This window comes from Mytilus californianus, unplaced genomic scaffold, assembly GCF_021869535.1.
Source record: "Mytilus californianus isolate M0D057914Y unplaced genomic scaffold, xbMytCali1.0.p SCAF_1, whole genome shotgun sequence".
NCBI classification, from domain to species: Eukaryota; Metazoa; Mollusca; class Bivalvia; order Mytilida; family Mytilidae; genus Mytilus; species Mytilus californianus.
Genome location: NW_026262581.1, coordinates 22456927 through 22469779, shown reverse-complemented (window position 1 = coordinate 22469779; position 12853 = coordinate 22456927). Strand labels below are relative to the sequence as shown.

General features: G+C 32.0%; 1 protein-coding gene across 9 annotated transcripts in view; it reads right to left on the bottom strand.

Moving 5' to 3' along the window:
- Positions 1–12853, bottom strand: part of LOC127716069 (uncharacterized) — a 75123-nt gene that overhangs the window by 45267 nt on the left and 17003 nt on the right. For all 9 annotated transcript variants that reach the window (XM_052222191.1, XM_052222408.1, XM_052222327.1 and 6 more), the window contains exons 2-4: positions 9954–10256; positions 8372–8438; positions 2642–2697 (exon numbers count right to left, since the gene is read on the bottom strand). In XM_052222191.1, the coding sequence (XP_052078151.1) occupies positions 2642–2697; positions 8372–8438; positions 9954–10233 (403 nt within the window). In that variant the 5' untranslated portion in view covers positions 10234–10256. The remainder of the gene's footprint in view (positions 1–2641; positions 2698–8371; positions 8439–9953; positions 10257–12853) is intronic.

Genomic DNA, 12853 nt, shown 5'->3' with positions numbered 1-12853 from the left:
GTTCATAAATAAATTTAGTGTACATAAAATTTTAAATTATTCAAAACACTCAGGTTGTTCTAGTCTCAGACCCTAATCTGATTTGGCACATTTTTGGGATTTTCCTTTTCAGTGGTTTTATAAGTTGATTTGGCTTTCAAACTGTTTTGAGGTGGAAGGGGGGGGGGGGGGTGGGGGCTCGATGGCCGAGAGGTCTTAGTAGTCCTACTACACTGTATCACTAGCTTGTCAACACTGAAGTTGTGAGTTTGTGTATCAGTGGTTTGATTCCGCCAGTGTACTTTATCCGGAGGAAGAAAATCCCCAGTGATTTTTATCCACCAACAAAAAATCACTAGGGTTTTCTATCCGGGTCCAGTGTAAAACATCCACCAGTCATTATAAGGTTCTAAAAAGGATTTTTTTAAGGGGAAATATATATAAAATGTGGCTTAATAGTTTTTAGTGTATTTGAAAATTGCATAGTTGATTTATGTAAAAAGTGGAGAGTTTTTGAACCAGGAATGATTACACTAGTGATTTTGTACCGGAATGATTGCACTAGTTATTTTATACCCGGCGGGATTAATTACACTAGTGCTTTAGATCCATTCATTGATGAAGTGATTAGTACTCATTTTGAACACACGATAACACAATAATGCTTATTATCGAATGAAATTTAAATAATTTTTCTATGCAAATCTATAAAATCATATGCTTTTAAATTGTCACTAATTGTAATATTTATATTTATTGGATTGCCGAAGTTTTTCTATGTATTTGCTTTTCGGTCGACTTGGATATTAAATTATATCTTCTATGCCAATATCAAAGGATGCTTCTGTAATTGATACTATTTGTAAGAACAAATCTGCTCTTTAAATTTGGTTTGGATCAAGTTCAATGTCCTGATCATTGATAGTATTTTGAGTTATAAAAATATCCTCCTCATCATCATCAATATTACTTTACTAGATTGATTCAGATTAATTAAACTGGTTCCTTGAAAATCATTTTAATTTTAACCCATTTATTTATGTAAACAATAAAACCGGTCTAATATAAACAAAACAACGATATAAAGATCGACGCTTTCACACTATTTACATCCAATATTCTCTAGTGAAAAACAGTTACCCGGAATAAATACACGGCGGAATGAAAGTACGCTTACATATGAACCCAGCATGTGGCAGGTGTGCTTAATTCAATATTAATTGACTAGAATTGTCAGTTTTCCTACCAAAGGTCGGTGGTTATCTCCAGGCGCACCAGCTTCTTCCACCAATAAAAAAACCGCCCGCCAATAGTGTTGAAAGTGGCGTTATACACAAATCAATCAATTAAACTGTTATGATTCTAGCACCACTGGTGAGTCTTATACAATGTATATATAAAACACTTGGCTGGCATATTTAATTAAAAGCCATGTAACTTTTATGAGTTTTTATATGTTTGAAAGTATAACGATTGAAAAAGTCATAAAATTATCTGTTTTAATCGAATTATCACAAAAGGCACAACAACAAAAGTCAATTATGTAGGAATGAATGTGTACTTATAGACTAAGGAAGTAGTACATGCAAATATAAAAAACAGTCAAAATTATAACATATGACTTCATTTAAAAACAAAAACTACTAATTAGGTTGTATAGGCGCTTGTACTTTTGAAAGCTTGCGGTGTCTAAGTACACATTTACCTGAGAAAGGTCTCCATCGAGATATGTTGTGAAACAACAAAATTATATTAAAATATGTATAAAAGAAAAAGAAAAAAAACAGAAGGACTGTAAGAAGGTCCTTCTGACGTCTTCAGATGGATATACCTTTAAATAAAATTAAAAATTAGATGTACATTCCATATTTTTGTATTTTGGAACATCTTTTCAATCATAAATATTCGATAGAATATTCTATTTTAAAGCTTTTTAATCAAGCTGTATGTAAATAAGAAGTATCAGTTTACTATATATATCTGTATCTGTATAGGTACATGTAGAATCCTATTTAGGCTTTTAAACACGGTGGAGAAGAGTGCCGTTGTTTATGGATGATGTTCCTGTAGCGCGGTCTTGAATGCCTCTACAGAATCTGCACACACCTTATCTGGCAGTTGGTTACCAATGAACATGATGACGGAAAGAGAACCCATATAGGTTTTTTTTTTATTTTGTCCTTTTTGTTATTAACGTATTCTTATCTTCCTTTCGATACATTAACGCTGATGTATATTCTCACTTACATTAATGTAATAACACCTTTGTTTTTTGTTTTTTTCTTCTATATTTATTATTGACATCCTTTGAATGAAACATTGCAAAGACAGGATAAATTGGGGAAGTAAGGTCTTTCATATCGTCTTTGTTAATTTTTTTTTCTTCACAAATTCCTTCATCGTCAAATGTGTTTCAGAGACACAATGATCTTTTTCACTGTCATTCAAAAGAAAAGGAAATACACATTATTTTGATTTTTTTTTTACAAAACATCCAAGTTCATATTTGGTTAACTTGATAGACGAGTTGCTTCTTCATAATACGAGAAATAACAAGAATACAAATAATTGATATGCATGTACTTTTAGAGAAGATCAAATATTGGACTACTTCAAATTAAAACTCATAAAACAAAACTTCATCAAATATGTTTATAAATACCTGGTACTGACTTCGTAATAAAAATTTTTCTCCTTGGTGCACCATTATTTGGTATCCTGTAAAATAACAATAATAATAAGAAAAGGTATTTGACCGGGCCAATTCAAGGTGGCCAGGATACTTTCATTGGCAAAAGTCACCTCTTAAATGCTGATGTAGAAAGTGTATACAACAGAAGAATAATAATTTAACTAAAATCAGATATGTGAAACCTGTAACGTAAATCATTTGTTTTACGTGAGATTGGTAAGATTTGAGACATGGTTAATGATTTCTTTCTGATGTTACAATTGAAATACAGGGTTCACATAGTACACCATTTAACTGATCAACTAAGGCAAAAATGTAAGGCAGGAAATAAAAGTATGTCTTTCATAATTTTCAGTTTTTGTTATGCTGTTAACAATTAATTATAAAACAATCAACCCGTAGAAACCGAATTCAAACCAATTAAACAGAAATGTGGAAATCGACTGCTATTACCTAGCATATTCCAACCGGGAATAACATATAGTACGTTCTTATTATCTACAAAGTTTCATGGAATTCTGTTGTGTGGTTTCAGATGAGTTGCAATGACAAACTGTTACAGTGTATAATTATGTTAAAATTCTTTGTTCAAGAGGACATAACTCCTAAAAAAAGAAATTGAATCATAATTTCCTGTTGATATGCACATCTACATAGTCTGTCCTTATTATCTACAAAGTTTTATCTGTTGTGTGGTTACAATTACAAGAACAAGAATGACGGAAGGACAGAGTCGAGTGGTTACTAACCCCGCATCCAACTTCGTTGACGCAGGTAAAAAACAGTTAACTTATCTACAAAAAAATGTACCTTTTACACTATATATGCTAAAACATCTTATTCAAAACTTAAAGACATAATTTAGAGAATTAGTCCAATTTTGTTTTAAATGGAAAGAAACAAAGAAATACATATTTAGTTTCAGGAACATGAGGAAGGGATAAAACATACTTTGTAAAAACACATGCTGCTCCAAACATCTGAAGCTGATCTTAAAACATCATCAAAATGCTTGATCTTTTTTATATAGACAACATATTTATTAATTTTGGCACCAATTGTGCTACTCTTCTTGCCAACTTGATCCTTTATTCATAAATTTTAGACAGATTTCATTCAGGAAGAAAAAAAAAGCTAGCATTATAACCCTTTAACTTCACATTATATAGATGATGTCCTCACACTAAATAATTCAAAGTTTGGTGACTATGTATGTCATGTATGTTGAACACATCTATTCCATCGAACTTAAAACAAAAGATACCTCAAAAATATAGAATATCATGTCACAGATAAGCAAGGACATGTTTCATTGTCTTTACGGTAATCCAGTCCTCTTTTACTCGATATAACATCACCGTATGAGATTTATCGCCAAATTTGTAGTTACCATAAGCATCATGACTGTTGTCAATAGTGTTTGAATGCATTTTTGAAATTCATCTAAGGAGTAAGGTCATCAAATATGATTCCAAAATGGAAAAACTACATAAAAACATAAAAGAAAATTGTCTTCTGGAATGCTAACTGAAATAGAAAAGGTCATTTCTATATTTAATTAATGACAAGAGAGCACATACTGAAATGTCTTGCCTGTTTTTTACTTATCATTGAATTCATGTTGAAAGTCTGTAATATGAAGGTTTTACTACAAAAGAGAGGCGAAAGATACCAAAGGGACATTCAAACTCACAAGTCGAAAATAAACTGACAACGCCATGGCTAAAAAAGAAAAAGACCAACAGACAAACACAACATAGAAAACTAAAAACTGAGCAACACGAACCCCACCAAAAACTGGGGGTGATCTCAGGTGCTCTGGAAAGTTAAACAGATCCTGCTCCACATGTGGCACCCGTCGTGTTGCTCGTGTTAGTAAACCCAGTAATAAGTCTAATTCTGTAGGTCACATTCGGGAAAAGGGGACGGGATTGTAGTTACTACATTAGGAACATATCCGCTATTAACTGTGAAACAGATATTCCGAAACGGTCAACCAACTTGTGATGGCGTCTGTAAAATTTGCAAAGGAATGATTTCAACTTCACCACTTGGAACTCTTGGTTTAATAGCTTCCTTGTGAGCAGCAACCTTTATCAAGGAAATCATGATAGGAAAAATAAAAATTATCACATAAACTTAACGTTATCAACAGGGGCTTCAATAAGTTTGACGTGAACAGACTGTTTACTAATTTGAAATGGGCGATAGAAAGATGGGGGGGGGGGGTGGTACGGGGGCTATACATTAAAAATGGTGCACTCTGAGGCATTTTCAGAGAGTTTACAAGTGCATAAATCAAAGTGATGGAATTCACTCATGGAAAGATTGGAAGAGTAGTTTGAATAGTTTAAAATTATATTTAGGTCTGGTGTGGACAAAAAAGGACATTAATATAGCACTTTTGCTGACAATTGCATTAACTGCATTTTATCTTTAGAAACAGTAGAAATTACCAAATAAAGATTCTTCTTATAAAGTTTACCAATCTAATATCCTTGTAGGACATGGGACCAACAAATAGACTTGAAACTAAGATCTATATTGTCTCCAAAAAATAATCTAAAAAGGTTGTTTAGGGGGCATTTTGTAAGTTGAAACATAGGTATACTATCTTTCTCTTCTGAGAATTGCTTATTGATTTTGAAAACAATCATCATGATTATATGACACTGAAAGTTGTAAAGTGTATTTTAATTCAATTTATAATCTAACATTTTCCAGAAAAGGGCATTGAAAATGTACTTTTTCAACATATAAAACAAAAAAATTTGTAAGGGTTCCGGAATATACGGAAAAACAGGAAATTTTTTTTTACAAAATTTCCTTCTAGATACTAGCTTTTGATCATAAACAAGCTTCTGTCCAAGTCTGGTACAAATGCAGGATAGTTTAAGAAAGTTATTAAAATTTTGAAAGCTTTAACCACAGGGTGAATGTAATGTTAACTGGCAGAAAAACTAAGTCCATTTATGAGTAAAATACGGATAAACAGGATTTTTTTTTTTACGAAATTTTCTTCTGGATACTATCTTATGATCATAAACAAGCTTCTGTCCAAGTTTGGTTGAAATGCAGGATAGTTTAAGAAAGTTATTAAAATTTCAAAAACTTTAACCACAGAGTGAATATTTGTGGACGCTGCCGACGACGACGCCGACGGAATGTAGGATCGCTATGTCTTGCTTTTGCGACAAAAGTCGCAGGCTTGACAAAAAAAAAGATCTTGTTAATCCTTAATCATTTATCTTTCAGACATAATTTATAAAATCATTTTATGTAGTGTAGATCAAAAGTAATAGGCAAGGAATAAATCTATCATTTCTATATATATATATACATTAGTTTACAAGTATTTGTGTATTGAGATGTATAATGAAGGGTCTGTTTAATTATGCAAGACATATACGGAGGATGATTAGTAATTTGGTCAATATGATTGGCATATAAGAAGGTGTGACATTGTCATTAAGGCCCAATCTTGTCTCTGATTCTTTGGTTATAATGGCAGGTGTCATACTGGTATTGTATCATTACTCTCACCTAATTAAAATGACAAACATAGCTTGCAAATTGACAAAACTTATAGACATACATACTTGAACATGTTGAATGAAATCCTCTAAAGATACAACCAATATTTTTCACAGTTCATGTGTGTATATGTGCACAAAGATGAGAATTATAGGGAACTACATTTCAGTGTGTATACATTTTCTAGATTTAGTAGCTAACCTGTCCTACTTCTTATTTGGGAGGCCGGTGCCTTAGGAAAGACTTGGAACAATAGTTCCAATCTTTCCAAAAATGAGGTTTCATAGGAATAATATCTTTTTTTTAGCTTTTGTTTTAGTAAGTTTAATCTTATTAGTAAGTTGTGATATTGCTTATCAAATAAAAATATTTTTATGTCAGTAATGATCTTAATTGTAATCAATCATATTGCCAGATATTTTCAAAAGATAAGAAAGCAGCGGATGGGTCATAATCAACCATTACCAAGAAATCAATGCCATCAAGTTGAATAAACAATTAAGAAACAACCTCAAAACCTAGATCATAAAGGATACCAGTCAAAACATACCAAAATAATTGATTCTAAACATGAAGAAATTAAGGCAGTATGTTTCCTAGCCTAGCCAAACATACATTCAAATTTTGTGAAGAAATGAAAACTTGAAAAAAAATAACATGCACGTGCACAAAAACAAAAATTGCAGGCCAACTTATATGAAATTTCTGTGATTTTTTTTTTTTAAATCGAGATTTTTCAGAGTAAGTTAGACTATAAACTATAACAGAAACTGGAAACAGGATAGACAATACATATACATCAACCTGTTGTTACACCGACATATTGTGTGTTATCGCTGAGCTTCGCATCAATAATCATATATACTTGACAACCATATCAGCTTTGAATGGATCCAAAAATTATTATGATCATTATTAAAGAATTGTCAGTCACAACAACTATCGATATATTCATGCGTAAATTGCATAATATGTGATTCTGTCTTCGCCTGCTTCTTTTTTCTTTTTGGGGGCTGTAAAGAAATCAATCAACATTGATTTTCTTTTGGCTTGTGTACTTGCTATCTGGATCAACATGATGAACCATGAAAGACAGACATGTACACCTTACAATCATTCCTTAAACCAAATATTGTGGTCCTATCGCTAATAGTACATGAGAAACAGATCAAACCACAAAATCTTAACATTGACCAATGAACCATAAAAATGAGGTCAAGGTCATATGAACCCTGGCAGGCAGACATGTACACTTTACAACTGTTCCATACATTAAATACAATTGACCTATTCATGCTATTGCTTATAGTATCTGAGAAATAAACCAAACCATAACAACTAAACATTGTCTAATGAACCATGAAATTAAGGTCAAGGTCAGATGAAACCTGCCAGTCTGACATGTACACCTTACAATCATTCCATACACAAAATAAAGTTGACCTATTGCTTATAGTATCTGAGATAGGGACTTGACCACGTAACTTTAACCTTGATCACTGGTCAATGGAATGATGTCGATGTTAGGTGAATCCTAACTGACAGACATGCAGAAGTTGCAAGGAAACCATATACCAAATATAGTTATCCTATTACTCATAAGTGAGTATTTCACTTAAAAAAAAAAAAAAAAATTTTCAAGCATGCAGTCACTGAGCTATGAAAATGAGGTCAAGAACAATGGACATAAGACAGACTGAAACTTTTAAACATAAGGCATTTGCACACAAGGTATGAAGCATCCAGGTCTTCTACCTTCTGAAATATAAAGTTTTAAACAAAAAGTTTACGCCGTTGCCGGATTATAATACCTATGTCTCGCATACTGCAACTTTCGTCGCAGGCAAGACAAAAATTATAGTTGTATTAACTGTATTGTATTGCAGGTGCCACTTTTGGTGCAGAAACTGATTTCTTTTTAAGAGCACCCTATCATTTTCAGTTGGTTCCTTTTTCAATCTTTAGCATTCTCTGTAATATTGATAGTCTCTTGGGTTTGTTCACCTTATTTGGATAATCTTTTATATGCCCATTAGCTAAAATATTTATATTTTTGGTCCTGCTTCCATTTTATCTTCTTTTTTCTCCTATAAGGTATTATGAAAATTAATTTTAACGAAACACTTTGCTAGTAAGCTTATTTTCAGCAACATATGTTTAACTTACTTTTCATTTTGTATCGCTGGGCATTGGAAGATGCCAGTCCAGTTGCTAAAATGAACACACTGATAATCTGCGAAAAGTAAGTGTTTCATTATAGATTATTATAACTGCATGTGAAACAGAATTTAAACTGAAAGATCTGTAAAACTTTGTATGATCTGAAATTTCATTTCTATGTTAACAGTAAGCATGGTAAGTAAAATTCATAAGTCGCCATGGAAATTGTTTCTTGATGCATGACAGACAAATATTTCATTCGTGTGTGCAGGATCAAAGATATATATCAATCTTTATTTGAAAACTATTAAGCAAAACAAGTAATGTTGGTGTTAAAAAAAACTCCAGAGGAAATATATTCAAAAGATAGAATATACAAAAGTTGAAAATGTCCCCTTCTCTTTAAACATACATTATATAAGAACATATGTATAAAAATATATGGGTTTACATAAATAAATGCATGTTCAGTAACAGTTAAGGTCAGATTGGCAGACAGCATAGATTTTATTTTGTCTGTAAAGTTTACCAATAAATGCTATTCATAATGCTTATTATAGCCAAAATTTTTCACAATTGTCATTCTGGGACTTTTTTTATTGTTTATTTTGTCTCGAGGGTTTTGTTTATCAATTTTATATAATGACATTTATGAGTCTGTGAAAGTAGCTTTTCAAGCAATTTGTGGTAGGATATATCACATGGGAAATATCAATTGCATCACTCTTCTTAACATTAAAGATGTCTTGTAACATGGTTTCTAATTACCTATTGATCAACTAGTCTTACTTTCAAACCAATCCTTGGCTTTCAAATAGTTGGCTTTGTGCGTTCCTGATGAAGGTAAATCCAGAAAAGCGCTTCAGACGCATGAAATTTATAACGTGTTTTCATTTTTCATAACATTCATGAATATATCACTGAATTTATCTTACCAATACTACAAAATTTGATATTTTTTATTCATACTTTAGATTTGTGACTTTTAATTAAAAAGACTAAAAGGAGGTGTAACTTAAATACATCTTGAGACAAAAAAACAACACAAAAAAAAAAAAAAAACATCTAGTTGAAGGTACAAAAAATTAAAATGTGATTGTTTTTGGGGCTACAAATATTTATATTAATATAAAAAAGCATTTTGAAGAAAAAAAAATTTCGCTGTTAGCAGTCAGTTTGGTTCAATATTTAAAAAAAAAGGCTAAAATGAAAATGTTGATGTTTTATTAGCTGGCGAGTCAATAATTCAATCTAAATTAAATCTGTATTCATGTGACATTTAATCTTTTTCAGTTATCAAAAGAAAAGAATATCAACATTGAAAAGTGAAAAGTGAAACAAATGTATTAAGTATTTCCACGTGATCAGTGAGAAGTCAGAAATAGTGATTCCGTTATTGTCAGCAAATGTTCTTTGACCTTATTTTGATTGTGTTGATGGATTGCTATCTCACTTACATAAACATCAAGTCTACTTTTGTACATGTAAAAATATAAATAAGAAATACCACTTAGTCAAAAATTGTTAGTAACATGTTGCTTTATAGTTAAATTTCTACATTTTTTTCAGAATTTGCTAGCATAATTACCTGGCGTCAGATAGTAGTCTACATCACAGGCCTTGCTATAACAACTACAATCCTCTTCAGAAGGAATACAGTAGCACTTTTTCTTTGGCTTTGTGACAAACACGAAATTGTCTATGTAATTACAGCGACACGATCTGTCATCTGTTGTTGTTCCATTACTGTAAACCACCTGTCCTTCTCTGTTGCATTGAGACTTACGTGTCACACATCTGCTGCTTGTGTTAGGTAGCAATGAGAACGGTTGAAACCTTTCTGGTCCACATGGCCGACTGTCTAGCATACCACTTATAACAAATCTATATCCTGAAACAAATTTAAATGTTTGATTAGCAGTTATTTTGTTTACAATATCAAAACATTGATTTGATATTTATAAATTTTTAATTAAGTGAGAGTTTTATTAATTTTTACAATATGCTGATGATTGTATCTTATATTTAATTATAAAATAAATGGAGAATGTGTCTATGGGCCACAGATGCCCCCGCTTGTAAACATGCAACTTCCACATACAGATGCAGGATTTACATTATTAAGACTGTTTTTTGTGATTATAAGCATTGTGTATAAGTTTCATAACATTTGGTTGAGGCAAACTAATGTTAGAGAAGGGAAACGACAGATTTAGCAATTTTTCCATTTATAAAGGGGCATAACTCAAGAACAGTAAAAGTAATGCCACCCAATTTCAAACCTGATCTGTGTTTTGTGGTTATAAGCATTGTGTATAAGTTTTATAATATATGGTTGATGCATTAACTAAAGTTAGGGAATGGAAACAAAAAATTCAGCAATTTTTATGTTTATAAAGGAGCATAACTCATGAATGGTAAAAGTGACCCCATCCAATTTCAAACTTGATCTGTGTTTTGTGGTAATAAGCTTAGTGTATAATTTTTATAACATTTAGTTGAGGCAAACTAAAGTTAGAGAACGGAAACCAATTTCGGGACGTACAGGACGGACGGACAAGGGTAACACTTTTAAATGCCCCCGACATCTAGCGGCGGGGGCATAAAAATCTAACTTTCAAACTACAAATGTTAAAATTGAGGTGTATTTATAACTTGTATTTTTGTCTTTTTTCGTTCACACATTTTCCAATTAAAATTAAGGCATATTAATTATATTATTCATGAAATGTGCTGCTAGCAAAAGAATAGTCAGAAACATCGATAACTAACCTGTGGACCTCTAAAATTCATACTAAAAGCCCTTGACGACAGACTTTCTTGTGGATCTTTTTTAAGCATAACTTTTTAAATAAAAGAAGAATGTGTGCATGGAACACAGATGCAACTTAATGGCATTTATTTCTGTATGTTGAGTGTGCAAAACAGCAAATTTGTCAATATTTATAAATGTACAAGGACAGTGAAAGTGACACCACCCAAATTTTAATTTGATCTGTGTTTGGTGGTTTGAAGCATTGTGTACATATGTTTTTTTAATACTTTTCCTATTATAAACATTTGATTAAAATATTTATGCGATTATCAAGCCTCGATAAACGTATATCAATATTCTCAATGTAGATTCGGTTGGTAATTGTCACCATATATATCAAAACTGTTATTTTACTTCGTGAGCTGATCTGTTTACACACGATATAATACGATATAATACACTTATTTGATCAGGGTGACCCACTGCATGTCACTTCCTTTGGGTAGAATTAGAGGGTGTTAGTGGCGTGTTTTACTAAATCGTTCAGGTGTGCAAATGAGGAACAGACAGTATTTTGCAAATATCTCAATAATAACAAGATAAAATTTTATCTGGTATTTTGCTTTTTTAACGATTATTTCAAACTTTAAAATTATTCAAACATGTTTTTTGCGTTTTAGTACCTCTTTAACATTTGGTTGTGACAAAGTAAAGTTAGAATGCAGAAACGCCAAATTCAGCAGTTTTTCCATTTAAAAAGGGACATAACTAAAGAACAATGAAAGTGACACCACCCAAATTGGTACTTGATCTGTGTTTGTTGGAAATAAGCATGGTGTATATGTTTTAGAACATTTAGTTTTTGCAAAGTAAAGTAAGAGTGCTGAAACTACAAATTTGCCAATTTGTCCATAAAAGGACATAACTTGAGAACAGCAAAAGTAATGCCACCCATATTATTAAAACTTGATCTGTGTTTTGTGGTAATAAGAGTTGTGTATATGTTTTAGAACATTTAGTTGTGGCAAAGTAAAGTTAGAGTGTAGAAACTGCAAGTTTGCCAATTCTTCATTTAACAAGCATTCTGTGAGTATTGAAATGAGTAATGAATTTTCTAAGTTCAAGGACCATAACTCTGCACAAAATCTTCAGACCGGAACAAAATTGGAACTTGATCTGTAACTTGTCATGATAAAACAATACACCAAATATCAAATCAATATCTTTTAGCATGAAGAAAAAAAGTGTAGAAAACTGATTTGCCGGACTGACGAATGGACAGACAGACAGAACTGAGACAGACAGAGGGACGGAGTGCAAACCTAAAGTCCCCTTCCACTTCATCGGTAGGGGACTAAAAAGGGACATAACTCGAGAATGGCAAAAGTGAAACCACCCATATCCAAACCTGATCTGTGTTTGGTGGTTTTAGGTGTAATACCACCAAATCATAGTACGTCACATCCGGTTGCATACGAAAATAGGTCGAAAAAAAATATTCCCTTGAATTTGACAGTTGTAGGTAATTGATCCTACATTTCATTGCAGTAAAACATTTCTGAGTCATAAACATATATCTTGGGTATTTCAAAGCACCATTATTTCTTTATTTGGGGTTTCTATAGAATATTTTGGAAACTTGAGGTTACATGGTTACTAAAGCTTGTACACAGGTTAAAAAAGGGGGAAAATTTGATTGGTTAACTTCCAGTGATGGTTATTTTCTTATATGC